This window comes from Caretta caretta, chromosome 1 (assembly GCF_965140235.1).
Source record: "Caretta caretta isolate rCarCar2 chromosome 1, rCarCar1.hap1, whole genome shotgun sequence".
NCBI lineage: Eukaryota > Metazoa > Chordata > Testudines > Cheloniidae > Caretta > Caretta caretta.
In genome coordinates this window covers 205,996,411-206,023,399 of record NC_134206.1, presented here as the reverse complement: position 1 = coordinate 206,023,399, position 26,989 = coordinate 205,996,411, and the positions used below count along the sequence as shown (strand labels likewise).

General features: G+C 43.6%; 1 protein-coding gene across 4 annotated transcripts in view; it reads right to left on the bottom strand.

Moving 5' to 3' along the window:
- SLC22A15 (solute carrier family 22 member 15) overlaps positions 1 to 16,283 on the bottom strand; it is a 48,984-nt gene extending 32,701 nt beyond the window's left edge. For 2 of the 4 annotated variants that reach the window (XM_048818493.2, XM_048818501.2), the window contains exons 1-3: positions 16,018 to 16,282; positions 6,846 to 7,058; positions 223 to 355 (exon numbers count right to left, since the gene is read on the bottom strand). In XM_048818493.2, the coding sequence (XP_048674450.1) occupies positions 223 to 355; positions 6,846 to 7,058; positions 16,018 to 16,104 (433 nt within the window). In that variant the 5' untranslated portion in view covers positions 16,105 to 16,282. Of the gene's footprint in view, positions 1 to 222; positions 356 to 6,845; positions 7,059 to 16,017 lie in introns of all 4 variants that reach the window. The other 2 variants (XM_048818521.2, XM_048818511.2) reach the window with 2 other exon arrangements.
- Positions 16,284 to 26,989: the final 10,706 nt, after the last annotated feature.

The following is a 26,989-nucleotide window of genomic DNA, read 5'->3' as shown; positions in this document are numbered from 1 at the left end:
ACACTTCAGGCTTTTAAGTGCTGAACTGAGCACACAAATATGGATTATTTGTCCCTAACTTGGGCTCCTTGTGTGTAGTGGAAGATGCAAAATTCATCTCTACGCCTTGGCTTTCCACAAAACTTGGATAACTGCTACTGTGTCTTCTGAGACAGACATGAAGCCACTAACAAGACAATGACATTTCTCTCCAGTCATTTTGTTAGGGCTGCAGTGGGTTACCTGTGAGATAGACTTTTTTCCTCCCAAAGCGATCTGAGAGCTGGCCAAAAGAGATCACTCCAACAAAGACACCACTGAAGAAAAACGAACTGGCAGCACTGACTTTGTACGATGTGTTCCCAATTAAAAACCACTAGGGAGAAGAAAAAAAGTTTTAGTCAAAGTCCAAGAAGTGAACAGCTTGGGCAGGAAAAATCTTTTAAAAAGAAAACTCCAGCTCAACCTCCACTTCAGTCACCAAAATATCACCCCCCACCCCAAACCCCCTAAAGACTTTGGCCCATTGTACAATTCCTCCCCTCCTCCAAAACTGTAATGCCTTCCACATCTGAAAAGAAGGTTAGGTTCCCCAAGGGAACATTATTTTTTGTTGGCTTTGTTGTTTTTTGTCTATGTACCTTTCATTTACGTACCTGTATGTACATGACCATTATATCTAGGCAACATACACAGAGTTAAGAGTCACAATTTGGGTCCAAAGATGACCCTAGCTCTCCTCATCATGACCTACCTTGTAAGTGAGATCCATTTGGTTGGCTTCTAGTTTTCTGCCTTTGTAAGCACTGGCATTTTAATTTTTTTTTTTTTTTAGAAGAGCAGGTAGTGGAGGGTGGACAGGGGGGGCACAGAACCTTTCCCAAGCACTGTCTCTATTGTACCTGTACTGTGGATAACATGAGTCTCCAGAGCTGTTAATCTAGGCAGGCATAGTCAATTATTTTTTGTGAAGGTTCAAATTTCTTGATCAAGGTATAGTCAAGGTCCATACGCCTCCCCACTTCCCCTGCCAAACATGACCCAAGTGCACCCTAAACACTCAAACCATGTAACAAACAAAAATCTCATGATTTTGGGGTAGGCTAACTCACGATTGAGTTCTTGGGGTTAGCAATACAAGAAGTGAGACTCTAGAAAGGATTTGAATGAGAAGGTGGAGACCCAGAGCATTAGGTGACATTAGGTGTTTATTCCAAGAACAGGATGCAGCATGGAAAGAGGCATTAATGAAGGACTGGGAGAAGGAAACACATGTGGCCTCAAGGCTGACACTGATGGCTAAGAAGGGAAACACTGGGGGAGAGTTGTACAAAGCCTTGAAAGTGAAGATGAGAAGTTTTATTATCTTTAGCAAAAAGAAAAGGAGTACTTGTGGCACCTTAGAGACTAACCAATTTATTTGAGCATGAGCTTTCGTGAGCTACAGCTCACCTACGAAAGCTCATGCTCAAATAAATTGGTTAGTCTCTAAGGTGCCACAAGTACTCCTTTTCTTTTTGCGAATACAGACTAACACGGCTGTTCCTCTGAAACCTATCTTTAGCAAGAAATTGTTCTGCACATATTCACCTCATATGTCCCCTAATTCCTGAACCCTTCATGAAAATAAAAAAAAGTTACCTCGGTCAACTTTACAATCCATTTTGTTATTATGAACATTTCTACTTGATAACATCCAAGTCTCTTATAGGGCTGGGTTTGTTCTTGGAATTGAAATCAGATCCAGTTTCTTTTTTGTAGCAGGTCTATATACTGCAGCCTCTACAAGGCAATAACATCCGACACAAAGGAATTCCAGAATGAACCTAATAAGTGTTCCATACTGTTCAATGATACTATCTTCTCTTGTGTTCTCTCCACTACAACCATCTTGTTTATCTTTCCCTGTTTATTGCTGCTGTGTTCACTTCCCAAAAACAACATACAGATCCTTTCCCTGACGTGTTGGCTGTATGGTTGTGTCATTTTCCCCACTCTTGAAACATCTGTGCACTGACCTTCTGAATTCCCTTCTGTCCTCTACTACCCAGATGTTCCAAACACTGTTACATATAGTTTTTCTAGCAGAGCTCAAAAAACTGGTTTGAAGCCCAGTAATGAACAGCCTCATCAGAAGCAGCAAAAGCATGTAATCAAAGCCTACAGAATATTTCAGGAACACCATGAAAATAACTTGATTAGTCTTACTGTATGTGTCATTCTGAATTATCGCTTAATGGGCGATATGTGCATGCTGTTATAGTTAGTAACATGGCCATAAGGAATCCAGATGCTTGAGAAAATTAGCTTCTAAAGTTAATTATTGCCATGCATTTTTCAAATGTTTTTTCCCACTGTATGTGGAAACATCTAGAGAACAGGACTCTGATAACATATACACACTCATTTCAATTATCTAAGCAGTTTTTTTCCTCTAATATCACAAGAATCATATTGTAATTCTTGATATAAATGTTAATTAAGCCCAATAATCATGTGTCTGAGTAAAACTAGATGCTTTCTGAATCAGTCACAGCTCAGGGAATAATTCAGTTACAACAAATTTGCTCTCTAAATTCACCCAAACGGTTAGAAGAACTTCATTTTAATGTAGTCAAGACATAGTACTTCTTTCCCCTGTATAAGGCCCATTACATCACATCAATTCATGAAATACTTGGTCTGTGAGTTAGTCGATTTTTTTCTAGCATGAATTTGTGACGGCCACATTAACGTTTACAACAGTGTGCAGATCATCCCAAATAAATGCAGATCATGTCTTTAGACCACTCCATCATGAATTAAAACATATTTTACAGAAATTTTTTTAGGCAGTTTTTGTACATTTGACAGTATTTTAATAGAACTATACTTTCCACCTGTAAAGCCAGGTACCACAGTTATTAGAAGTGCAACTGAACAGAACTTAAAAAGGAAAGTTATAACTAATACCTTTAAAACCTCATAACTTTAAAGCCTACTACAGCAGAACCTTCCATGCAACAGGACAAGTACTGCATCCCACACTGAAGTCTGAGAATCTCCCCATTCCAGTAGTTTAAAGCTCCAATTTCTAGTATGGCATGGTGTCCAATATCTCATGAGAAACATGATCATTCAGAACTTGTCTACAAGGGTCTAGATTTTGAGAAGAGGTGATTTTTCAGTGCTCATTATGACATGCCTAAAGAAGGAGGCTTTTTACAGTGTGGTTGTTCAGCATCTCTATAAATCAGGCTCCTTTAAGATGTTGCAAGTTGGGCACCCAAAAATTGCATCACTTTTGAAAAATCTAGGCTAAAACCTTTAGAATACCACATAGAACCATAGAATATCAGGGTTGGAAGGAACCTCAGGAGGTCATCTAGTCCAACCCCCTGCTCAAAGCAGGACCAATCCCCAATTAAATCATCCCAGCCAGGGCTTTGTCAAGCCTGACCTTAAAAACTTCTAAGGAAGGAGATTCCACCACCTCCCTAGGTAATGCATTCCAGTGTTTCACCACCCTCCTAGTGAAAAAGCTTTTCCTAATATCCAACCTAAACCTCCCCCACTGCAACTTGAGACCATTACTCCTTGTTCTGTCATCAGCTACCATTGAGAACAGTCTAGATCCATCCTCTTTGGAACCCCCTTTCAGGTAGTTGAAAGCAGCTATCAAATCCCCCCTCATTCTTCTCTTCCACAGACTAAACAATCCCAGTTCCCTCAGCCTCTCCTCATAAGTCATGTGTTCCAGTCCCCTAATCATTTTTGTTGCCCTCCGCTGGACTCTTTCCAATTTTTCCACATCCTTCTTGTAGTGTGGGGCCCAAAACTGGACACACTACTCCAGATGACGCCTCACCAATGTCGAATAGAGGGGAACGATCACATCCCTCGATCTGCAGGAAATGCCCCTACATATACATCCCAAAATGCCACTGGCCTTCTTGGCAACAAGGGAACACTGTTGACTCATATCCAGCTTCTCGTCCACTGTAACCCCAAGGTCCTTTTCTGCAGAACTGCTGCCTAGCCACTCGGTCCCTAGTCTGTAGCGGTGCATGGAATTCTTCCGTCTTAAGTGCAGGACTCTGCACTTGTCCTTGATGAACCTCATCAGACTTCTTTTGGCCCAATCCTCCAATTTGTCTAGGGCCCTCTGTATCTACCCTACCCTCCAGCGTATCTACCTCTCCTCCCAGTTTAGTGTGAGGTGATCTTCCTCCAAATATGCACTATACCCCTAGCAGATCCGAAACATGCTGTAGTTTACATTTATCTTAGTAGGATGCAGAATTTTTAAAAAGATGAATCCGTGCTGCAGATCCAATTCTGAACTTTTCCAAAATATGAGGGTTCAGATACAAACTTTTTGTGTAAGTACTTCCTTAATTATTTTTTAATTGTTCTTTGCTTACATCTCCTATCTACAGAATGAAGCCATGTGAAAAACTCTATGGAGAATTTAAGTCCTAAGACATTGGTTGATGACACATACACAAACGTACTTAAGGTTAAAAACAAGGGGGAAGAGTTCAAGAGGATGAATACAGAAGTGTCTACAGAAGATTTTAAAATGTTATAGCCAATTTAAATTGTCTTAAGTTATGCACTAAAGTTATTATACACAATCACATTTTAAATTTAGAGTTAAGAACATTATATTCTGTTTTACTCTTCATTCTTTTTGCTCTATAATACAGGATGGAGCAGCACAGAAAGTATCTCTGAACACAGTTAGTCGGGAGTGTATTAAAACTGGCAGTTTTTATTAACATGCTCGTAACTAAGGCTGAGAGACTGTCGCGGAAAGTCACAGATTCCGTGATTTTGCAGCAGCCGATGCAGCTGGCTTGGGGGTCACCTGAGCAGCTCGGGCAGCCCCTGAGCCAGCTGCACCAGCCGCCGCTGGGGCAGTCTCGGGCCACTGCGCCGCCCCCCGCCCCCCCCCCCCCCCAGCGGCAGCAGGAATTTGGGTGCAGGAGGGGGCTCAGGGCTGGGGTGCGAGAGGGGGGTGAGGGTTCAGGGCAGTGCTTACCTTGGAGGGCTCCCCAGAAGCGGCAACATGTCCCTCCTTCGGCTTCTAGGCTGAGGGGTGGCAAGGCGGCGCTGTGGACTGCCTCTACATGCAGGTGCCGTTCCCGCAGCTCCCATTAGCCATAGTTCCTGGCCAATGGGAACTGTGGAGCTGGTGCTTGGGGCGAAGGCAGTGCATGGAGACCCCTGGTTGCACCTCTGTCTAGGAGCCAAGGGACATATTGCTGCTTCCAGGGTCCCAGGCAGAGCCATGTAGGGAGTCTGCCAGTCCTGCCAAACTCCCTATCCAGCACCAACAGGGGTCCCAGGCCACCACCTCCCAAAGTACGCATGGCACCTCCCACAGAGCACTCAAGATTTAGTCATGGGTATTTTCAGTAAAAGTCATGGACAGGTCACGGGCAGTAAACAAAAATTCATGGCTCGTGACCTGTCCATGACTTTTACTGAAAATACCCATGACTAAAACATAGCCTTACTCAACCACTGAAGTTTGAGTTTTTTTAAAACTCATGTCCAAGCTAAATTAATACCTCTGGACATTGACCATACATTTATAACCACTAACAGTTGGCTAAACTGCACAGGTCTAAATTCAGGTCTTACATTTACAAGTAAATGTGCTCAAAATGGGCAACTACATATGCTAATTTAGTGTTAATGTGTATCTAAGGCAGGGGTCGGCAACCTGCGGCATGCGAGCTGATTTTTGGGGGCACTCTGCTGCCATTCGGGATCCCGGCCGCCAGCCCCACTCAGCCCGCTGCCTGCCTGGATGATCGGAACCCCAGGCAGGCAGCGGGGCCAGCGGCCGGGACCCCGCCTGGCAGGGGCTGGCAGACAGAATCCGTCCACTGGCCCCCGTAAACGTAAAATGTATTACTGGCAAGCCAAACCTTAAATTAATGAAGACTTGGCATACCACTTCTCAAAAGGTTGCCAACCCCTGATCTAAGGCCTAGCTCCACAGCATCTCATGCACTGTCCAAATCCCCACCTCAGTACAGACCGGAGTAGTTTATATGGGGAATTACGTAGGCACCATGTGAGGGATACTTGCAAAAACTTATAGTCCATACCTAAAAAGAAAAGGAGTACTTGTGGCACCTTAGAGACTAACCAATTTATTTGAGCATGAGCTTTCGTGAGCTACAGCTCACTTCATCAGATGCATACCGTTTCTGGTATGCATCTGATGAAGTGAGCTGTAGCTCATGAAAGCTCATGCTCAAATAAATTGGTTAGTCTCTAAGGTGCCACAAGTACTCCTTTTCTTTTTGCGAATACAGACTAACACGGCTGTTACTCTGAAACCAGTCCATACCTATAAACCCTAAACCTCACCCTGGAATACCTTAAACAGCTTCTGCTATGGAGGAGCTACAGAGCAGCCTGGGATATATTTAAGCATAGCACTATTTATGAATTAAGCCCCACCATGAGAATGACAAAAATTACAGAGGAAGAACACAGCCACCATGCAGAACTTTGAACACTAATGCCACTGATCCTTTTTCTCAGTTCCAATCCACTTCTAGAAACATGCAACAGTGTAATGTACAACTCCCATACGGGAAACTTATTAAAGTTTTGGAGGAGACCCAAATGAGCACGGTCTATACAGCAGAACAAGGCTGGTTTGTTGTTTCCACGCATACATTTGAACAGACAACTTGTTCTCCAGTTGGACTAAAGCACCTACTTCTTTGATAATCAAAACACTCATTGGTTTGGAAACCAAGACAAGAAAATTGTACAACCAGCTCCTCTACTCCTCCCACTTTGCCCCCATGAGATGTATTAATCTCACACTGGGCTGAGAAACCCATTTCATTATTTAATACCTCGGAAGCTATTGATGTGAAGCTGCTGCTGAAGTGTACATGCTTATGAACTTCACTCCCATTGGCTGTCAGAAGCCATTCCCCAAAGGCTCTCTCTTCATTAGTTGACTGGTTGCTATGGCTTTGATTAGCTGAGAGCTCTTCAAAGTCCCAGTGGTAGGGAGGTGTCGCCCCTACTAGCGCAATGAGGATTGCTTCAGTAGCTGCATAGAGCTGAAACAAAACAGACAACAATCAAAGATGTTGCTTTTTTGGTGTTGGGTTAGCATTTCATCCACAGAGATTTCAAGTCAGTTTTAAAATGCCCTTCCTGTCTTTTTAGATTCTCTTATGACTTCAAGATGCTTTGACTGGTCCCCAATATCTAACATCATATATTCCAGTATCATGATTCCAGACGAGTGGTTCACATGCTTTTAGAGCGTGGATCACTTATTGAGAAACCCTCTTTGTGGATACCTCCTTTCCCACCAACCTTAAGAACCCAGTGACAACTACAGGAAATACAGGGCTTGGATACATAAAAGAGTATTTAGAAGAGTATCAAGAAAACAAGATGAAAATGCATTTTAATGGAACTAGATTACATTCTTTTCCATCTCGTGATTTTATGTCTGTACTGTTCACTTTGTCCCCTTTGGGGGGACATTTTACTATTTGAACCACATATCCCCCTATTGCCTACAGCAGACACCCCCATCACCAATCAAATCTCTCCAGATCTCATTGCAGTTTGATTGTGTCCTCCTGTTTGCTACATTCCCAACACTGGTGTCTTCTACAAACCTGATCAATTGATTTATTTATATTAATACACACACACGCAACTGTCACACCCCAATGGCCCCCTCTTTCAAGGGGTCCCCTGGGAGAGGCAGATTAGCATTGTATATTGCTAATGCTGTTGCAAGCTTTGCAAACATTTTGGGAAGGGTCAAAGGTGTGAGTGTGGGGTGGAAGATTTCTTTGCAGGTTGCGAGAGGCCAGAGGGGGAAGGAAGAAGAGAGCAGAGCACGGGTTAAGTCGACACTACAGCTAGCTAGCTCAATTCGACAATACGACACTGGCCCCAACCCAAGGTCAGGCACTCGACAAGATCTCACTCAGCCCCAGCCAGCCACGAGAAAAGAAAAAGTAAACTGAATCAGGGCTGCAGAGATTGCAAACAGGTGAGACGACGGGTGGGGGCGAAGCGGAGTTTCATGTCCCTGGAGCCGGAGTGTTTTGGGAAAGCTGAGGCAGCCACAGAAAGTTGGTTTGGACTGGTACAAAAAGCACCAGAAACAGAGGTCGTTGAACGAAACGCCCCCAAAAGAACCCAGAACTTAAAAACCCTTTTAAGAGCCGAAGCGACCTGGAGATCAACAGTGGACCCTTGATGACCCAAGCACGGGACAAGAACTCCCGTCCACCCCACCCCCCCCTTCTTCTTACATTACACCTAGGCTTGGCCAGCCTCGGGTAGTGCAGGTGTGAGTATGAAAGTGGGTTAGGGCTTGGGGCACTAACGCTTTCTTCCTTCCTCGGTGATGTGGGGAACCCCCCTCCTCCCAGCACTCTCCACTATTATTTTATCAATAAAGCTTTAAAACTTAGATGCTTGGTTTGCTCCTTCATCTCCTCCCCTAAAGATCCTGCGGCCTCAGCCTGATCACCTGATGCCTCAGGCAGATTGGTAACAAAAATCCGTCATACAACCTGACAAAGACGAGTCAGGGATCAGACAGACGCTTTTTATTTAGTCAAAAAGCCCACTGAAAATCCAAAGCACCCTAGTCTGGCCTACAGCAGGGAACATTGCTGCTTGAAGACTGAGGCTATGGCTACACTACAGAGCTTACAGTGGGGCAGCTGCACCAGTGTAGTGCTGCTAGTGCAGATGCTCCAAGCCAACAGGACAGAGATCTCCCATCAACTTAATTAATCCAGCCCCCGAGTGGTGGTAGCTATGTCAGTGAGAGAAGCTCTCCTGCTGACACAGCACTGTCCACACCGGTGCTTAGGTTGGTGTAACTTACGTCGCACAGGGGGGTGGCTATTCACACCCCTGAACGACATAACTTATACCGACGTAAGCTGTAGTGTGTACAATAGCGAGTTGTTTCCCCATTAACAAAGAAGATCCACAGAACACCAGTCTACAAATTCAAGGTGTCCAGACTCCAGGTTGAAAACTACTGTTCTAAGACTTTCTGTAAAAATGGAAATCCCCCAACTGGAAATCAGAAAAAATAAGGGAAGATTTTATAAAGTTGTTTGTGGCATTACCAGATATATCTCCTAGGTCTGCTGGATTGTGTGATCTTATTTAAACAAAACATCAAATAATGCTATCCTGGTCTAAACAACACTTGAGGATTCAAGGGTTCTTATAAGCCCAAAATACATTTATTACCAAGTTAACAGGCAGCACCCTTAAATTAGTAAAATATTTTGACACATTTGGTTTGGGGAATGGAAGCACAATACTCATTTTTCCTTTAAAAGAAATCTACTCCACAGAGCACTCAATCCAAAAATAGACAGATACAAGTGTCCAATGGGAAGAGATAGATATTTTGGTATGGAAAGATTTCAGCTGCAAGTTTTCTACAGATAACAGCATACACAGAGAAGAACAATTTTTAAAAGCCTATTTTTAAAAATGGTCACTTGGTCCTTTAAATTAAAAAAGTACATGAAATATTCGGGACATATCTTGCTGCTATTAAATATAGAACATATTTCTGCATTACAGCTTATTGGACTCACTGTTATAAGACTGTTTTAACCCAAAGCTCCTCAGAGCTTTTTTGCCAACAGCAATGTTGCCAACTCAATTTTGTCATAAGCCTGGAGACATTTAGTGTTTTCTCAAAGCCTTAGCTTCTGAAATTAAGTGAGAATCTCACCTTTCATTTAAAAACAGATCCTGGCCCTCATAGTTGTAGAGAAAAGCTTGAAAATATGACCTAGATCAACATCACAGGTAAAAAATCCAGAAGGCAAATAAAAGCCAAATTTATATTTTATCACAATTTGGGGGGATGTGATGTTACACAATCAGAACACTAATGTTTTACATTAATTTTGCAATGGGTAAATAATTCTGCAAGGTAGTAGAGAACCAGGCCTTTTATTTTCAATTTGGTATTCATTCTATTCAATAAAATAAGTCAAAATCATGCCATTTAGTTTACACTCTGCCTTATAGTCCTATAACATTTGAATTTGCTCCACACAATGATGGTATTGTTTCCACACAGACAAAGCACTGATTTATATTAATAGGTGACCATCAAAAGGGAAAAATAGCCATATGCCCTTTTTTCTTCTTTATGATGGATGCGGTAGGCTTCAAAGATGTAGTTTTTCTAATGTGCTTAACACAAAAAACAATCAAAATTCAGATCCTGTCTTGCCCAGAAAACTCTGATGACTAGCAAACCTGTGAAATTACATCACCATAAGAGTGAAGAAAGTGCAAGCTGACCAACTGAGAGGGTGTGACCCTGGGAGACCAGGTGCCAGCTCATGCCCAAGTACCCATGTCTCAACTGAACCCTGACAAATGCACAGTTGGAATCAGTCTGGCTCACTTGTGTGTTAGAATTGTTAAAATAGGCATTAGAATTAAAAGAATGTTCAGTATTTAGGCTTTATTGACTGCTTGGGCGTTGCTGTATGCAATAGTTTCATTTATAACACCTGAATCCCATATTGTAAGGTAATATTTGAGCCATTGCATTGTGGGCCTCTGTGACTGTAAGTCACCAGACAGGAAAGACATTAATTAGTGTGAAAGGCTGATCTTCAATAGAAGACATTATGTCCTTCCCAACAGGAAAGGTCCATTGACATCAGATGGACTATTGTGGGATCTTAAAGAGGACAAAAGACATTTGTTGTTCTGCTGTCTCCATCCACCTTCCCTGCCTGTGAAGATGAGTCATGCAAGTGGATTCCTCCTATCAGCTGAGTTTGCAGCTCAGAGCACATGGCAGCAGGGTGATTAAAACCCTGTATAAAAGGGATTAGGTATCTCTATTCTATTTGAACCAGTGGGGGGGGGGCACGGGGGGGAGGAGAGAGGGAGTGTTTCTAGGCATAAGCAAGAGATACCCAGCTGCTTAGGGATAGCCCTAAAAGAGATACAGAGTTTGCTGATTATAGAAGCTTTTATTACCTTTTGAAACCTACACAAATAAATTACAATCTTATCTACATGTACCTGCTTAAACCTTGTAAATAACTCCCAGGTGCATTTCCTTCATAATAAATCTTTATATAATTTATTATAGGACTGACTACAAGCATTGTCTTTGGTGTGAGAACTAAGTGCAACTGACCCGAGGTAGAGTGACAGGTCCTTTAAGACTGGGAGTAACCTCAATATTGCTGTGATTTTTGGTATAAGGGACCAATCCAAAAGGTAAGCTCACCTGGGTGGCAACATAGATTAGAATATGCAAGGGGCCTCTCTGACTCCATGCTAAGACTGTTATAGAATCTGAGGAATTTACACTTGATAACTGGTTGGTAAAATCTAACTATAGAATTCACAACCAATGTTGGGTTTGTGCCCTGGTTCCTAACAGTCAGTCCTGAGGTTGATATTGTCGCTCTTGAGCCACTTCAGGCAGCGTTACAGAGGGGAATAGATTTTTAGTCAGACTGTTTAAAACTAATCTGTTAAAGTTTTGAAGTTAATTTCCAAAATATTAATGTGTTAAGTCAATATCTAACAAAAATATCTCATCACCTCTGCTCCCGATACCAAGGTGTCTGTTCTCATCATAAAAAAAACTCCAAGACAACCTGGATATCCTCCAATAAAACAAAGAAAGACCAGAGTTGGCATTTCTAATACTACTGATGTAAAAGTGAACACTCACACACAAAACACATTCTAGAAAAAAAATTACACATTCTTTATCATATAGTAGTCAAAAAGAAGCAAGCACAATATTTTTGGGTTGTTTTAACAAGTCCTCTCTTGGTCACCTTTAAAGTTGTGGTTTTTGGTTTGTTTTTTTAAACCAATTATTAGAATTGGGGTGCTCACCACAGGGTGCAGCAGCAGCACCCTCTGTCTACTCATCCTCATTCTTGGTACCTGGGGGATGAAGGAGAAAGTTTCTCAGAGTATTGCTCCTAGATGGCCCAGGAAGCCTCTAACTTCCATGCTGGCATGGCACCTGGTAAATTTTTCAAGCACTGTGTGGTCCCTTTCCTGGGTGGAAGCAGATTTCATGGTCTTATTGGTCAGTTTCCAGTTTGGAGCAAAAACCACCTACATGAAGTCAGGTATTTTCTTAGGCCTGGTCTACATTTAAACTTTTGCTCACATAGCTATGTTGGGTAGAGTTTCATTTCCCCCCTCTTCCTCCCCACTCATAAGCCCTAGTGTAGACTTAGGCCAGGTCTACAGTACAAACTTAGGTCGACAGAAGCCACCTAATAATGTATGCATCTATACTACCAGGTCATTTCTGATGACCTAACTTGCCTGTAATGTCAATTTAATTACTCCACCTCCATGAGAGGCATAGCACTTAATTAGATGTTGATGGGTCAACAGAGAGGCAGTGTAGAAGCAGCATTGTGTAAGTTGATTGAATTGGCTTCCAGGAGGTGACCCTCAATACTCCACTGTGACCACTCTGGAGATCATTTTCTACTCTGCTGTAGAGCAGCCAGGTACACAGGAAACAGTTCCTCCCCTGTTAAAGCCCCGGGAAGTTTTGAATTCCCATTTCCTGTGTGATCAGCCTGGAGAGCTCGCCAGACCAGCTGATCATGGCAACTCAATGCCCCAAATGCACTCCAGCCTGAACTACACAGGAATCATAGAATAGGACTAGAAGAGACCTTGAGAGGTCATCTAGTCCAGTCCCCTGCACTCATGGCAGGACTAAGCATTATCCAGACCATCCTTGACAGGTGTTTGTCTAACCTTCTCTTAAAAATCTCCAATGACAGAGATTCCACAATCTCCCTAAGCAATTTATTCCAATGCTTAACCATCCTGACAGTTAGGAAGTTTTTCCTAATGTCCAACCTAAACCTCCCTTGCTGCAATTTAAGCCCATTATTTCTTGTCCTATCCCACCTGTCAATGCTTATTTCTCCATACCAGAAACGGCACTCCACCATGTTCAGCTGCTGCGTGACACTCCAGCAGCAACTGGGAACTGTTTCGTTCTATGGCTTGCAGCAGTGCTGCTTGAATGACATCACAATGTTACACACAGCGGCTCCTGTCTTGGCTCTGGAAATAACGCAGGATAAGGAGCGAGGCGTTTGTAATGCTCACAACAAGAGTGCACAGCTGAGCAGGGTCCATGCTTCTCGAGCTATGGCATATGCACAGTTAAGCCAGGCTTTCGAAAGAAGGTGCAAGAAAGTTGTTTGCTGTTGATATCAGGGGAGGGAGGGAGGACACTGCATCATGGGAGGCCAAAGCCATGTTCCCATTCCCCACTGCGACAATGTTTTTGTCCCATGAGGCATTGCAAACCCTTGCCCAAGCCCCCTGCAGCTACTTGCACCATGGGATAGATAGCCATGGTACAACTGCTCTGTGCATCAATGCAAGCGTTGCTAGTGAGGACACTCCACCAACAAGAGCATGGTGAGGACATTCACGACCGACTTAATTACTGTGGCAGCTGGATGTCGACTTAACTTTGTAGTGTAGTTGTACCTTGAGTTATATCAGCAAAAAAAAGTCCTTTTGCTGACTTTTTTTTTTTGTTTGGTGTATACTATATTGGCAAAAGAACTCTTTTGCTGTTATAAGCTGCATCTATGCTAGGAGACTTGCCGATATAGCTAATACAGCCAGACAAACTGCAACACATGGAACTCCTTCTCACAGAAGCCTCAGGTCCACTCCTAGTTAATCTCAAAAAGCATGTGTCTTGGGCATCAATCTATTTCCAGGCAGTACCTGCCACCCAAACAAATCAAACTGATAAACATTCTCTGTGCCCCTTTTCCTCCCTCAGCCCCTGCCCTTTACATATGATAAACCCCTGGTCCTAGTCATAGGAAAGCCTTGAACCACAGCCTTGAGAGGTGCCCTACCCATTAGCCCCCCATTTGTGCAGCTCCTCTGCAATGCAAAGGAAGCTCAGAAAGTTGTAATGATGCAACAAATGACCCATACAATACCCCCAAAACCTAAAATTATTTCTATGAAGTGTTTCATCCTGGATGCTTTTACATCCATGACCCCTACCATTCCAGCCATTACCGCTTTTTACTGTAGCTGCATTTCATTAATTAAAAACACAGTAATCAGCCCTTATAATGAAGTATTGATGAATTTACATTAGATTTGAATGATATAGTCTCATACATTTGACTATTATTGTTGCCAAGAGATCCAGTCCAACTGTCTTTAAAAAGAAAGAAAACAAGAACACTTTCAACACTGCTTTGCTGCCACTTGAATTGCCTTATCAACAATTCACAAGCAGCCTCATTGTTGTCAGCAAATAATAGGTGAAACACGTACTGTCAAACACAATAAGTAACGAAACTTTGACCTTTCTAGTACAAAAAGATTAAATCTGCACCTTGGAGAAAGAGATGAATTTAGCAAAATGAAAAAAAATGGCATTGCTGCAGTAGGACTCAATGGCAGGGGATTGTGAAAGGTACCCAATTATTCCTCTTGGCAATGTGAGCATTATGGTGCTGAACCATCTTTCACAGAATAGATCACCCAGAGGCAGGAGACAAGGTAACATTGTAGATTTAAGACTAAAGGTATTTGAGATTTGGAAAATGAAGGTGTTGAACAGCAGCAAAGCATGCTCCACCTTCCTTGCCCTGAAAAGCATCAATAACTTCTAGCATTTAAGGCTGACCTTATGAGCTGATTTTAACAAAATAGAAGCTTGATTCATTTGGTTGTATAAAAGATTTGGAATGGCTGTGAAGAAGGGAAAAGATGAAGCTTTATACCAAAATTATCTCATGCAGTAGCTTGTGACTTGAAGGAATTTATATTCTGAAAATGTGCAGGTGTGAGAGAGAGAAGAGGGTTAATGAAAACAGTCATAACCCCCATAGTGTGTATGTGTGTGTGTATGTATATTAGATATATTTTAACAAACTCTCTTCAACCATAAAATAAACTGCATATATCAAGTACCTTTCACCCACTCCCTTGCACTTCGCTCATTATTCCCTCTGAGTCAGGACTAGTACCTTTCCACTAACTGCCTTAAAAAAATTAAAATATCACAGAAATTATAATTCCCCTACTATCCCTCCATCCCAATGCAAATTTGATCCAGACTCCTGCTCTACCTGGGGGGATTACTGACCCACATCCAGTCAGTCCTGCAACCAAAGATAGCTTAAAGGTTCAATATCTTTTAAATCAGTAGAGAAAGAAGCAGGTGCTTCAAGAAACTGGAGTCCAGCTTTTCCTATCTACAGGTACATCATGCTTTAAGGTCTGAATTTAAAGATAACTATTTTAAAGATTTTTTTAAAGAAATACTGTAAAAGACATAAAATATAGATATAAAGACATACATTTATGTGGCAAAGAATTTTAAACATTCAAAAGTCAGATTATAATTTCTATAACCACTGTCACTGGGCCACACTATATACACACACACACACACAGAGCTGTGCAATTCCCACATAACTCTACCTGAGTTGTCCACACCCACACAGAGACAAAGGTGAAATCATTGTGTATTGAAGTTAGACTCAAAAGCATGACTAGTAATGCAGAATATTCCATCTGTGCAATGCAGCCAGGCTACAGCGAAGGAAGAAATCATCAATTTGGAGTATGCAAAATTCTAACCATCATAGTGAAGTGAGTTTTGCTATACAATTCTTGTCCGTTTTAAGGGGAGGGAAAAAAAGATGGAAGAGTTGAGTCTTCAAATTCCACTGAATTACAAGAAATGTGCAAGCATAAAAACACGCACCTCAATGCACGGGTCCCTCCCCCGCCCCTCCCAGGCACAGGGCACCACCAGGACAGGCCCCCTCACTCGCCCCCCCAGGACAGGACACCCCCCCCACAGACCTCCTTACCCGCGCCCCCGGGCACAGCGCCCCCAAACACCTCCTCACACCCCCCCAGGGCCCCACACCCGCCCCTCCCCACAGGCCCCCCCCCCCAGACCCCCGCACGAGGCGCCGGGCCGGGCCCCACCTGCAGCAGCACGGCCAGCAGCGCGCACAGATACACCTGGTAGGGCCCCATCTGCCCCACCAGCGCGAAGGCCTCCTCCACCTCCATGCCGGGCCGGGCCCGCCCCCTCGCACGCCCAGCAGTAGCACCGGGGGCCCGGCCAGCCCCTGCGCCAAGGCCGCAGGCAGCGCATCCCCGGCCGGGCGGGAAGCAGCCAGCGGCTCTGTTAAAGCAACTGACACGACGGCTCGCTGCCGGGAGACACGATGCGCATGCGCGTCCTCCCGGGGTGGGAGAAGAGAGCGAGAGAAACCGTGGACGCATGCGCAACTTAGCGGGAAAGGAACACGGGCAACATGCAATAGATTTCAGAGGAACAGCCTGTTAGTCTGTATTCGCAAAAAGAAAAGGAGTACTTGTGGCACCTTAGAGACTAACCAATTTATTTGAGCATGAGCTTTCGTGAGCTACAGCTCACTTCATCAGATGTTTACCGTGGAAACTGCAGCAGACTTTATATACACACAGAGAATATGAAACAATACCTCCTCCCACCCCACTGTCCTGCTGGTAATAGCTTATCTAAAGTGATCAACAGGTGGGCCATTTCCAGCACAAATCCAGGTTTTCTCACCCTCCACCCCCCACACAAATTCACTCTCCTGCTGGTGCTAGCCCATCCAAAGTGACAACTCTTTGCATAATCAAGTCGGGCTATTTCCTGCATAGATCAAGGTTTTCTCACATCCCCCCCACCCCCATACACACACAAACTCACTCTCCTGCTGGTAATAGCTCATCTAAACTGACCACTCTCCAAGTTTAAATCCAAGTTAAACCAGAACATCTGGAGAGGGGGGGGGGTAGGAAAAAACAAGAAGAAACAGGCTACCTTGCATAATGACTTAGCCACTCCCAGTCTCTATTTAAGCCTAAATTAATAGTATCCAATTTGCAAATGAATTCCAATTCAGCAGTTTCTCGCTGGAGTCTGGATTTGAAGTTTTTTTGTTTTAAGATAGCGACCTTCATGTCTGTGATTGCGTGACCAGAGAGATTGAAGTGTTCTCCGACTGGTTTATGAATGTTATAATTCTTGACATCTGATTTGTGTCCATTTATTCTTTTACGTAGAGACTGTCCAGTTTGACCAATGGACATGGCAGAGGGGCATTGCTGGCACATGATGGCATATATCACATTGGTGGATGTGCAGGTGAACGAGCCTCTGATAGTGTGGCTGATGTTATTAGGCCCTGTGATGGTGTCCCCTGAATAGATATGTGGGCACAGTTGGCAACGGGCTTTGTTGCAAGGATAAGTTCCTGGGTTAGTGGTTCTGTTGTGTGGTATGTGGTTGTTGGTGAGTATTTGCTTCAGGTTGCGGGGCTGTCTGTAGGCAAGGACTGGCCTGTCTCCCAAGACTTGTGAGAGTGTTGGGTCATCCTTTAGGATAGGTTGTAGATCCTTAATAATGCGTTGGAGGGGTTTTAGTTGGGGGCTGAAGGTGACCGCTAGTGGCGTTCTGTTATTTTCTTTGTTAGGCCTGTCCTGTAGTAGGTAACTTCTGGGAACTCTTCTGGCTCTATCAATCTGTTTCTTTACTTCTGCAGGTGGGTATTGTAGTTGTAAGAAAGCTTGACAGAGATCTTGTAGGTGTTTGTCTCTGTCTGAGGGGTTGGAGCAAATGCGGTTGTATCGCAGAGCTTGGCTGTAGACGATGGATCGTGTGGTGTGGTCAGGGTGAAAGCTGGAGGCATGCAGGTAGGAATAGCGGTCAGTAGGTTTCCGGTATAGGGTGGTGTTTATGTGGCCATTGTTAATTAGCACTGTAGTGTCCAGGAAGTGGATCTCTTGTGTGGACTGGACCAGGCTGAGGTTGGTGGTGGGATGGAAATTGTTGAAATCGTGGTGGAATTCCTCAAGGGCTTCTTTTCCATGGGTCCAGATGATGAAGATGTCATCAATATAGCGCAAGTAGAGTAGGGGCTTTAGGGGACGAGAGCTGAGGAAGCGTTGTTCTAAATCAGCCATAAAAATGTTGGCATACTGTGGGGCCATGCGGGTACCCATAGCAGTGCCGCTGCAATAGAGGAACTCGACGAGACGGCGCATGCGCAGTGCGGCCCTTCTCGGACCCTTATTGGGCTCCAGGAAGTGGGCGGGCACCTTTGCGGCCGTTGATAAGGAAGGGGCGGGGCTCGAGGGGTACAAGGGCGGGGCGAGAGTAGAAGTGGGCGGGGCAGGGTGAGTGGCAGAGTTCGAGCCGGCGCGAGCGCTCAGGAGGGGAGTGAGGGCCAGGTCCCCTGGCCTCTTGGGCGTCGCGGCGAGCGGGCTGGCTACTGGGGGTGCCGTGCTGTGCATGCAAAGTGCAGCCTAGCACCCAGCTTCAGAGGCTGCCTTCCGGGGGAGGGGTCGTCCATGAAGGAGTTACTCTGAACGTGCTGGACTAGTTCTGCACCTAGGCTTCCAGGAAAAAACATCAGCTTTGTCTGAAGACCACAGAGAACTATCAGCCCCAAAGCAGCGTGTTGGGATACCGTAACGACCGGGCTCGTGTTTGCCTATCCCACTGCTCTGGCAACAGAATTACGAGCCCGTCTCAGGGCCTGCGCTGCAGGCACTGGGTTTAAGTATTTACTTAGCTCAAACAGTGAGACAGATCCAACTTTTGTAGCAGGAGGACCTGAGTTGTATCCTCAGCGTTGCCCCAAAGTTGAGGACGTTCTCTGCCTAGTGTGCTGCATCAAGGAAACCACAAATGGTCAGAGACCGTGAATTTATTACAGTATATTTTCCCTTGATCTTCACAAGAAAACTCCCAAGAACATGAGGATACCAAAGTTTTAGCGTTTGTTATTCCATGAGACTTTTTTCCTGTGGTAGCAACAGCAGCTTCCACTTGGCAGCTTATGTAGCCAAGGTGGACATGTAACCAGGCCCTCACCCCGTTATGGCCAGGCCTTTTGCCTCCCTCTCTCCCCCTGTGCACTCTGGTCAAAACCTAATGAATTTTTGAGAGAAAAAAACCCTATTAATTTAGGTGAAGACTGGAAAAGCAGAAAAACCTTACTTCCACTAAAATCAGGCTTTTCCTGTTTTTTTTTTTTGGCTGTTACAATAATCAGGGGGTTCTGACCAGAGTGCATTTGTATAGTGAGAAGTGGGGGTAAGGAGCCTTCTTAGAGTAGGCTAGTCAGAATAGGGTGAGGGACCCACTAACCCATGCTCTCACCGTTACCCAAATCCTAAACTCACTGCCTCACCCCTAAATCTGGAGTGACTCCGGTCCCTTCCAATAGACCTGTGTGAGGTCTTGCACTCCAGTCTAAAGGAGTGGTTGTGGAGAGCACTTCAGCAGCATGCAGAAGTATGGATATCTACTGCTACTTCCAATTCCTACTGCTCATGACATTTCCACTATGAGCAAAAAGAAATAGAGAGGTTGGGCAGACCATAATATGATTGCCCCCCTCTTGTTTCTTGCATGCTTTGATCAGCAATGGAATAGTTAAAATATTAACTTTTAAAATGCCACTATTACATTTCTTAGTGAACCCCCCACTGAGTTAACTGGCAACAGTTTACACTTACGATTACATCTGGTTCATATTTTGAAACTTATCTTCACAACCATAATGGCTAGAGACTTTTTTTTTTTTAACTGAAAGCTTCGCCTCAGGACTGTAAGGAGGCAGCCACTGAGGAATAATACCAGCTCGCCATGCTACCACAAACTGGCAAAAATTAATTAGCCTGCACACAAAACCCTTTACCAACAGAAAGACCAATAGACCCTCATTTCTGGCTTATTAGGAAAATTGTCCCAGAAGAAAAATGTACAGTGCTGGCAGCTAACCATAAATTCCCATATGAACACCCAACTGTAGCCCTTATTCATGTGAGCAATCCATTGAACTCACTAGCATAACTCCCATGAGGAAAGGCTGTAAGCTCAGACCTCAGTCCCATAAATTACTAGATATGCACATATGGATCTAACTTGCCAGATGCATTTTCCAAGTTCACCTCTCTAAGAAAATAGGTTAAACCACCTTATTAAAGCTGGGAGACCATTCCAACCCATCAGAATTTTGGTTCCCAGTTTACAATATCTATTCTAAATAGCTCTGAGGTCCCTCTCTTAGGAGAAAAACAGTGCTGGAGTTCTTTTGGCTTCCTTGTAGTACATGTTCCGCAGCAGCATGACATCAGCAGTCTGGAATGTCATCAGTGAGGTGGTAAAGATACCTGTCATGGTACTTTCCTTTGCTGGCTTTCTCTTACTGTACATGAAAGTTTTCTAACCAGACTAATCATCTGCATTGCAGCAGGCTTACCCCACAATGCTAAGGAAGCCTAGCATATGGCTAATTACTGTTTTCCAAACAATCCACTAAGGCCTTTTTGTTTCTCTAATGTACCATTTGCATTTTTTGCAGACAGTGAAACAAACCATTCCTTTGGAGGTGCTTTTCAATTTTAAATGAGGATCTAAGAAGATAAATTTCTGGCTGGAATTTGAATGATGTTACAGCCTGGCCCAGCCCTCGTTTCTGGACTAACACCAGTCTTGTAAATGGACCCAAATCCTGGACTCACATGTTTCTAAGCCAGCCTTCCAGATCTGGATAGTGACTGGGAAGTCACTGTTCCTAGCTCTGGGTCTCTTGGGCACACACCCAGGTGCAGACTCATGTCTGACACCCCTCTTGGGCAGTGTAACTACGTAGTCAATCCAATTTAGGATACGTCTACACAACAACTAGATACCTGTGGATGACACGGAAGTTTACACAGCAATGAAACAGCCCCGCAGCCCGAGCCCCCGCAAGCCTGAGTTGACTGGCAAGGGCCAGCCATGGGTGTCTTGCTGCTGTGTAGACTCACCATTAGACCATGGAACCAGTGTCCCAGCCTTCCTGTGGCCCCCCTCCCCCCCAGTGGCTTAGATACATTTCCCCAGAGTCCAGTTGGCTGTGGGAGCTCTAGTTCCTCAATTAACACTTTCAGTGACAGCGTGGCAGGTAAGCAAGGAATACAGGCTTAGCAAAGCAAGTTCTTACCCACAGATACTTTTTCTCATAATAAAATACATTAAAGAGTTCCATATCTTTGAAGATCAGCAGACAGTCCTAAAATGCATGTTGGTCTCACCTAAAGGCTTACCATCCCCTGATGCTAACCTAAGCAGGACTAGCTTCTTCAGACACCCCTCCTGTCTATCACAGGCCATTACTCCACTCAGCCATCTGCACACTAAACCCAACAACTGGAATTAAACCAAAATAGTGCAGCCCTCAGGGGTCTTAACTATTGTGTGTCATAGGCAGAGAACAGGAGGGACTGAGATGCACCAGTGCCTGAGGAACTGATTGAGACATACCCAGATGATACTCTGACTGTGGTCTGCGGACATATCCTAAGGCTACCAATGGCTAATCCTCTCAACCTCCCCACAACAGCCTAGTGGTGGAAGATTCTACTCCATTGGACACTCTTATCATATGGTGCCCCCAGCTGAGGAACAGAGACACAGGGACTTCTTCAGAAGCAGGGTTCAGAAGCTGTACACAGCTTGCAGTAGAGCATTTCTCTATCTAATCCATGTACATCTTGGAGGATCTCCCTGTCGGAGGAAGTCTATGAGCCTGTAATCCCCAAGGACCCATGGTTATCTCAGATAAAAAGGGCTAACAGCATTATATAGAGGGACTACAAAATCATCTTCAGGAGAAGGCTCTCATTTTACAGTATCAGGAAGAGACTACACAAAATCCAATCCCTCCTGGCAAAGAAAGCCAATTGATCCTGCACCACTGGAAAAAGAGGGAAGAGATTTTCAGGTGATTCCTGATACCCAAGAAAACAGGAAGCTTCACTCCTTTTTGGATCTCAGCAATCTCAGTTTTTATGTAATGAAAGAAAAGTTCAAAAACTTTTCTCATGCACCTCATAGAAAGCAACTGGCTGTGCTCTGGAAATCATGGACACTCCTATGTCCTCAAGGGTATGTTTCAACCACCCAAGGTATTATTTATGATTACAGTAATTATCATTATTATTACTGGAGTGTTCGGAGGATCAAGGTCCAAAAGTGTAGAATGTTCTACAAACAGAACTCTTGCCCTGAAGAGTTTACAAGCAAATTTAAGACATGAATCAACAAGAGGAATGTGGGAGAGAGAACATAAGAACAGCCATACTGGGTCAGACCAAAGGTCCATCTAACCCAGTATCCTGTCTTCCGACAGTGGCCAATGCCAGGTGCCCCAGAGGGAATGAACTGAACAGGTAAATCATCAGGTGATCCATCCCCTGTCACCCATGCCCAGCTTCTGGTAAACAGAGGCTAGGGACACCAGAGGACAAGGAAAACAGTGACATGAAACACATGGGTACATAGACTACTTGTATGCACTGTTAGATTGTTTTGACTCAATTGATTTTATTATTTATGATCAATGTTACAACATAAATAAGTAAATGAGATGAATATAAGAAGTCCCTACTGGCCCTCTGCCTAGTTGATATCACCTGGTAGTTTTCCATAAGCATCAGGGCAGCAGTGGGTTGGAAAGAATTTGAATAAGAACAGGGTAGTGGTTTTATAACTAGTTCAGGGAGAGCACAAGAGGAAACACAGAAGGAAATGTGCAGGAGAACAAACACCCATTGCTGACATCATCAATGGAGCAAAGGGCAAGAGAGGATAAAGTGGGTTGTGAAGGGCCTTAAAGGTAAGGGCAGAAAGCTTGTATTTGATGTAGTGAAGAAGTGGGAGCCAACAGAGAGATTCAAAATGTGGATGGGTATAGGGATGACATGTTTAGCGCAATGGGCTGGAGAAATGACCTTCTGTACAAAACACAACTTCAAGAGACCTTCACATTCAATTGGGATTGCGGACAATTTGCAAACCACTCTAAAGTAGTGGCAATTCAGTCTGGGTCAGAATTTCTACCTGGCCCCATTTCTACAATTGGTCTCTCCAGAATTTTGGAGAAGTTAAGATCTGGATTTAGGCCTGCACCTCTATATTGGACCAAACCAAAACCCCAGGTCTGAACATCACTGAACTTTGGGAAAGTCAAATACAAAACCAAATCTGAGCTTTGAAGCTCAGGCTCATCTTTGTTTACAAGCGTGTCCGATACAATTCATTTAATAGTCACTGTCAAGTGTTCGTGACTATTAAAATCATTCCCAGGTTAACAATAGTGATGTTGCAGAAATCAGCATAACTGAGTGTATTGGCCAGGAGGATAAGTATGATTATAAAAGAGATATTCACGGTCATAGATGTTGGCATTTGCATTGATGGAAAAGGAAATAAAAGGGGAAAAAACAGCATGTGCCAGTATGATGTGGTTTAGATGAAAGAATCAGTTTTTGAATGTTTCCCTGAGGCATGTGTCCTCTGAATAACACAGACCCATGAAGTGTAAGTTTGGTTGCCAAAAAAAGAATTACACAACTGAATAGAATGAGATGTGTAAATCACTTTTGTGAAGGGGGAAGAACTGTATTTGTTTTTTCTCCAGATGTATAAATCTGGGATATTTTGGAACAAAGAATTCCAGAAGTTCTGTTCTTATCCACAAGGGGGAGCAGAGGTCCTATATAAAATTTGTCTAGTCCTTTCAGCACAGCACAGTTGTCTAAAACAACTAACTACGCAGCTGAGGGTGGGGAAGGAATTAAAGAGAAAGGGGTGATGGCCTGGGCCTTAATTCAGTAGTGGACATACATAACATAAATACAAAATAGATAGGAACATCAAAGTCTGTGGAATCATAGATGACTCATGAGGCTTACATAGCCAACACAAGGGAGGGGTGTTGCTAGTATCACGTCTGACTGCCTTTGACTTCCCTAATCCTACGGATCAGGTACCAGTTTTGCAGCCTTCCCATGTAAGAACAAGTGAGAATCAAACCTGCAACCTCTAGGATTGTAAGCAAGTGCTGGGTTACCATCCCTTTAGACAGTAATATCGACAGGCATACATCCACCTATCTGAACCACTGGAGGGAGCCTCTGTTTGCACCTTGAGTGATTTTAGTGAAAGGGATCAGATTGACAGCCCCAGAGAATAAAGTTCTCTCTTTATTCCCCCAAAATATACAACTCAAGCAGCAGCAACATGAGCTTCCTTCTCCTGCTCCCACCACCACCAGTGTCCCTGACCCTGGCTCTGCAGGGTCCCCCTGACCAAGTCACAAGATCATTCATTCTTCATCACCCATCCAGCCACTAATGGAGACGCCAACCCAGGTGTCAAGTAGCACTAGTGGATGGTGGCTTTTTTGTGATGTGGAAATACTAAATATCTATTAGGAGCTAGAGTAAGACTGCTAACTAATTTCATATAGGCCACTGAACAGCCATAGGATGACAACAGTTCCATTGAGTTTTGATGGTATGAGTGCACCTCCAGGCTTCAACAATATTAATATGCCTTGCTACTGACTATGTCATAGATTTGCCACTGGGTCTGACTTCAGTGCATGATATTCTAAGAGGATTTGGCATTTATGACTGGTTCATTGGCCTTGACACCGGAGGCATAGAGAAAAGAGGAGTCTGCATAAGTCTGAGAGTGTATCTCAGACGCCTTTAATGACTGCAGTTATTGGAGTGAATTGTGTTGAGAGTACAAAGGATTGTAGGGATGAAGGCATACCCAGGAAAGCAGAAGGTGAAGAGATGCCACAGAGTTCACTGTGGCTGGGTTACTCCCCTGACCTAGTAGTGATTGTAGAAGAGGAGCTCAGTTTATTGGCAGAGGTTAACCTGCTTGTTTCCTCACAGACCATTTTATGATCTGGAGAGTAGCGATTTTAATCAGAGATTCATCCTGGATCCCCTGCTTTCCCATGGGGAAGAACTGGGTGAGAATGTAAAAATAGTAGGGAAACTTGGAGCCAGCGACCATGAGTTAACTGATTTCATCAGAGTAGCAAAACAATATACATATACAGCCTCAGCAGAGTGTGGAAATAATAGTCCTTCTGTGTATGGCTCTGGTGTGAACATAGCTGAAATACTGCAGTCAGTACTGGGCACCGCATTGTCAGAAAGATATTGACAAATTGGAGGGTGTTTAGAGAAGAACAGCAAAAATAATCCCATTTCACTGGTCAGGAATTGCCAGAGCACAACATACTCTGGTCAGGTCCCCTCCAACAGGCAGAACTCTTCCTACAGGAAGGGCACCAGTAGTTGGAGGTATACAGCCTAAGCAGCATAAAGCAGGGATTGAGGATCTGACCCATGAAGTTACACTGGTGCAAAGTGAGTAAGTGAGAAGAGAACCAGCACCTAGCTCCCTAAAAAATGTTGGTTTTAATAATCCATGATGTCATTAGTAAATCCGAACAGGATTTGACAGTGTCCCTTTAGTGATAGATTGATTGCCTAGACAAGGACTTTCCCATTTAAGATGGTCTCAGATTTATTTTACATGTTTGCCCTACTGAATACAAAGATCACAGGAAACTGACTGAGTTGTGTTATTTATTTATATGTACTGCCCTATTAGATTTCAAGGCATCTGCTGCCTGCAGTGCAACTGCTATTTTGGGAGGCAGAGTTCATGCAGAATGTTCTAGCAGAGACACACACACCGTGCTCTCTGTAGGAGACTTTTCTCCTGTTCTTTTCTGTTTTGTTATTTTTTTCCCGATCAAAAATAAAAGCGCATTCAGACTTTTAAGCCTTGTTGACATTAGACATAGTATACTTTGAGAGGAATTCTGCCATTGTTTCATTGTTCTATCAGTACAAGCAATGGTGGGTGGTGGGAGCACTAGTATAGATAAGGGATGGATTTTTTTTTTTGCCAACAAGTCATCTAGACCTGCTCTGAGCAGGATTAGAGAACACAGTGGTAAAACTATCAGCAGTCTACACTAGTGCTTGCTGCATCATGGAAAGTAAAATAGTGGGAGATTTTGTGGGAAACGCAAGTGTAGCCATGGCTTTTAATGTTTGTTCCTTGTGCATGGAAAACAGCCTGGAAGTGATGAGACAAAAAACACAATACTGTACAATGCAACTTTATTTTGGACAGCATATTTTATTAACAGTATGCCAACTCCCTTACAAAGTTAAATCATAAATCCTAGCAGAAGGACAGAGATAGCTAATCGGTGATTAATATGGTATAAAAGTCTACACAGACAGATAGATAAAGGAAAGTATATTCCTATTATTTAGAGGTGGACCCAAGCGGCAAAATTCAGATCAACATCCAGATTTTGAACTCCCTTGAAATCTATGGTATTCACATCTGGGTGTTTGGTTCAGCCCAATACAGACATAGGGAGCAGCTGGGGAATTAAGTTTCTGGATTTCAAACCTTCTCCAAGTTCAAAGGTGTTTTTGATTGAATCCAGAAGAGATTTCCATCCTCTTTTGCTGACTTCGGGCAGTGTGCACCTGCCACCCATCGTCATGACAGAAAAGCAAGACTTCTTTAAATAAACACTCATTAGTCACTGATTTCTTCTGAGTTTCAGTTGGAGTCGTTGAGTGAGTTTACATTCTATTTCCAATTATCTGTGAATAAAGCATAACAGCTACACAAACATGGAGGGAGGGAAGGGAAAGGGAGAATAGTCAGAAGAACTCTTTGGATTCGGTTAAAATAAATCAATCCTTAATTTATGTACAACCAAATCAGTTTTTGTTTCTTTGTTCTTTAAATTGAAAAGTTTCTCCTACAGGCTCTTTATCTGATGTTTAGCTATAAGGTGTAGCACACTTCACATTAATTTAGTGAGAGGGTTTATATTAGTCAACAAGTGAACTGTCATTTATTAATCATGTATGTACTTAGCAGCAAATTCAGAGTCCCAGGCAAGTCATTGTACCTTTGTGCCTCAGAAAATGAGATTAATAATACTTGCCTGCCTCCAGAAGTTTTGAGACGTTACACTCATGTTTTAGGGCCCACCCCAAAGGCCATTGAAACCAATGCAAAGACTTC